The sequence below is a fragment of the Sphaeroforma arctica genome (genome assembly GCF_001186125.1).
Source record: "Sphaeroforma arctica JP610 unplaced genomic scaffold supercont1.241, whole genome shotgun sequence".
In the NCBI taxonomy this organism is placed as follows: domain Eukaryota; class Ichthyosporea; order Ichthyophonida; genus Sphaeroforma; species Sphaeroforma arctica.
Window position 1 is genome coordinate 1 of NW_014040317.1, and position 4114 is coordinate 4114.

The window sequence follows — 4114 nt, forward strand, 5'->3', positions numbered from 1 at the left end:
GTCTATATTTTAATATATATGCCTGCTAAAAATTCAGGACAAAATATATGACCTAGAAAACTGCATCTATTCAATATCGGTTGTTGTATATATGATATAAAAGTTGAATGTTAACCGTTTTTAAAAAATTCAGCACTTCTGCAGCGACTTGATTGTACATTGTCCAATGGGTAACATAGAATGATAAATTGTTTGGGATTCAACTACACATGCTCTATTTTGTTCATTTTCTACCAAAAAATATTTTTTTATATAGTCTAGTATTTTCAAAAATACTAGTAGGATAAAAAAATACAAGAAGAGGTTCGCATAGGGATAATATTATTTATTTCAAAAATGGCAATAGCCTTCTCTTCTTGTATTGAAGAAGGCGTATTTGATTATTTTTTTCTGCTTTTTTTTAGACACCAATATGGCAATTCCTTCGAATCTCGATGTGAACTTTCTATATATATGAAAATACATTACCGCATAAATCACTAAAATTATTGACTCTCGCTCTTATATAGACACAAACAGATAGTTGCATCGTTTCACTTTTTAAGATATTAACGTTATAAGTTGTCTACGACTTAGCGCGGACAATAAGCGGGTAAAGGAACTACTATCACGTGTCCTGCATACTCGGAGATTTGATAACATGATGATACATCGCAGATTCTGTTCGCTATTAGCGGTAGTTTCAAATTTAGTCATATATGCTGAGGCGGAACTTGGGCTAACCCTTATAGACTCGTTGACTGCTGACCATAACCTGGGTGTGGTTATTAGATTGGATAAGGGTAAGTCTGGCGATTCCTTCAAGGAGCGAATGAAAAATAAATTCGGCGACAAATATGATATGCAAGTGCGCGGAGTAATGTCGACCGGATCACAAGAGTTAATTGCTTTGGAGAGTCCCGATACAGACGTACTACAGAGTGTATTAGAAGATATCGATGTAGCTGCTGCCGAGTATATATCGCCGTACGCGTCAAAATTTGAACCAGGGGGTGCACAACCCATATGGCACCTGGACAGAATAAATCAAAGAGATCAGAGCTTGGATGGCAACACCGACCAACATGTGACTGGCAAAGCAGATGGGAAAGGTGTGGATATCTACGTAGTGGATTCAGGTGTCAATGTGAAGCACTCAAGCCTCTGGAAAGCGTTCAATTTTTACAATGTGTTCACGGACGAAGGTGCTGAGGATTACTATGGACACGGGACGCACGTTGCAGCCTTAGTAGGCGGGACGTTTGGTCCGGCCACAGGCTCAACCATCTATAGTGTGAAGGTGCTTGACAAGAATGGTTCAGGTAGCACACTTACAGTTCTTACTGGCCTGAACAGAATATTGGCCAAAGTAACAGAGTCAAAGAACCTGGACAATTTGAGTAAGAATCAGGTAATTGTAGTGATGTCGCTCACCGGTTCGCCATCTCCTGCGGTTGATGCGATGATCGTACAATTGTATCTCGCAAATGTTTTAGTTGTGGTAGCAGCTGGCAACCAGGGTGCAAATGCATGTGCCTATACTCCCGCTCGAAATCCTGCGGCCGTAACAGTAGGTGCCTCCAATATCAATGATGAATACGCCTCGTATTCTAATTTCGGATCTTGTGTCGATATTATTGCACCCGGAACGGACATCACATCTGCTTCAAAAGATGGAGTATCAGTAGTATATTCTGGAACGAGCATGGCCGCACCTTTAGTTGCCGGGGTGGCCGCTATGTTGTGGTCTCAGGAAAAAGAATTGAGCGCACGACAAGTCCGTCGGAATTTGTTGATAGGCAGCACATACATCAACGGTTATGACTACTTATTGGGGTCCACAGCCCTTCAAGGCACCCCCAATCGGTTCCTTTTCGGTCGTTTGGAGGTGATAGATGCGACATTCGCAGATTTTGAGAGTGGCGCAGTATCCTTCGACGATGTCGCATTCGCTGCTGGGTTTGACACAGCCGAACCTATGTATCTGTGGGAGGTGTGGGCGGCTGAAAGACGAAAGCGATATGGATCGCAATCCGAACAAGCTTCTACATTACCCACATTTGGATCAAATCTGGGTACTGCTTCAGGAAATCTTGGGACGGCTGATAAAAATACTTTCACATCTTTTTATCTTTCAGATACAGGCGGCCTATTGAGTTATGCCGGAATTGCCGCCGCGGAGGTCGAGCCCAATGGAAACTTAAATCTGAATGGGGTCAACGACCATCTGGACTTGGTTGGTGGTAGTCTATCCAGCATAGAAATAACTCAATTCTTATACAGCATTGGCTATGGTGAGATTCAATTGACGCTCTACGATCAATCGAATGACGACGGAGGTATATTCGGTAAAGTGATGCTACAGAGTGACGACGACTTTGAAGCTTCTAGAAGGAGGTATAGGGGCTAGGTAGCGGGGAACTAGAAGCACACCCGAGCGACCAAGCGACTGCGACATACATGAATATACAAATATACCTAAATACATATCTTGTAATATACACATAGTCGCGACATGTATATCAAATTTATTTAAAGTTTTCCTCCCCGGGATATTGTCTCTATGATATTTTGTATATGTAGTTTGGAATGAGAAAGTGATTTGCACTGTGCACATCACACTGCACAGGCTCACACTCATTCAGTATGAACCAGAGTAGACCCACCAAAAATATATATAATATATATAAATATATACGCAGTATCATGCGACGTATTTTTTAGTAAATAAGGCCGGTTTTGCTATATTAACCAGAGCCAGAGTTTTGGATGTCAACCGGAGTAATGTGAGTGAAAGTTGGAGTATTCTGATAAATCACAACAAACAATTTCTTTCCCTAAGCAAAAAGAGGGTCTACCCTCTTTTTGTCTTTGAAGAAAATATACAACAAACCGAAATATTGTGTTGTATTTTTTACGTCACGAGTAGCAGAATTTGATGTTGCCAAATCCGTCAGTACATCCGATTTCCAAGAATTTTGTGCTGAAAAATTATGGAAATCGATCCTTAATATTTTCTGATTATTCCGAAATCTTGACCAAAAATCCATATGTGCAAAGAAATGCAGAAATTAGTTACCGGAGTAACTATGTTTTACTCATCTCAAAATTTATTTCCCTATATTTGCTGCTGGTGTTTTTGTTTTGTTTTTTTGTTTCGTGTGTCTTTGTTTTGTTTTTTAAATTTTTGATGACAGTTGTATTTTATATATAAAAACCCCCCGAATGTACTCGCATAGCTATGCAAATCTGCTGTTTGTATTTATACATCAGTACAATGACAGTGAATTCAAATGTATGAGTAACCAGAAATAAAATTAGACCCCTATTTTATTATCACAAATATATCAGTGATTCTTCAGAATGACGATGTGCAGTTGTGCACAGCTGTAGAGTATAGAGTGTAGCCTGTACGTCTCGTGTATCACTGTAGAGTGTAGCCTGTACATCTCATGTATCACTGTAGAGTGTAGCTTGTATGTCTCATGTATCACGATGGACTGGCCCGCAGTGAACGTTCGCTTGGACACATTCCGTGTGTTGAACTACACGCTAACAGGTCTGATGACACTGTGCACAATCTTGAACTTCTATGTTTTCCAACAGACAGTGATGCAACTCCACGAAATTCAGAAAGAAATAGGCCTGTCGACCAGCAGCAGGTACGATATGAGTGGGTGCATTAGTTCAGTATATATCGGGCTATTCATTTGGCAATGGTATACGTTTAAAGTCCATACGTGCTACACTATCATCGACTGAACGACAAGGTTTATATTCCAACAACATCAGGTCGTTTGTAACGCGGCATTCACACGACATACTGTATGAAGTCAAATGCAACACAATTGACGCTTTAAGATGAGCAAGTAAGCACAGCTTTAGGACGGCATTTGCTATTTGTATATTTTGTGCCACATATAATATAGAGATGCACCCCCTTGAATATATACGTACGTAAGGGAAATGTATGTACAAACAAGGTACACAAGTCTATGTATTTGAAAATATAATGATGTATATATATATGTATATGTATATATATATATATATTTATATATTTATATATATATATATATATATATAATATATATATGTATATATATATATATATGTGTGTGTGTGTGTGCGTGTA

General features: G+C 39.4%; 2 protein-coding genes across 2 annotated transcripts in view; both read left to right on the forward strand.

Annotated features, from left to right (window-relative positions):
- Positions 1-496: 496 nt before the first annotated feature.
- SARC_04350 (hypothetical protein) lies at positions 497-2531 on the forward strand. Its single transcript, XM_014301811.1, has one exon. The coding sequence runs from the start codon at positions 641-643 to the stop codon at positions 2387-2389; it is 1749 nt and encodes a 582-aa protein (XP_014157286.1). The 5' UTR covers positions 497-640; the 3' UTR covers positions 2390-2531.
- A 764-nt stretch (positions 2532-3295) lies between these two features.
- Positions 3296-4114, forward strand: part of SARC_04351 (hypothetical protein) — a 6027-nt gene continuing 5208 nt past the window's right edge. The window contains exon 1 of the mRNA XM_014301812.1: positions 3296-3641. Within this exon, the coding sequence (XP_014157287.1) occupies positions 3475-3641 (167 nt within the window). The 5' untranslated portion in view covers positions 3296-3474. The remainder of the gene's footprint in view (positions 3642-4114) is intronic.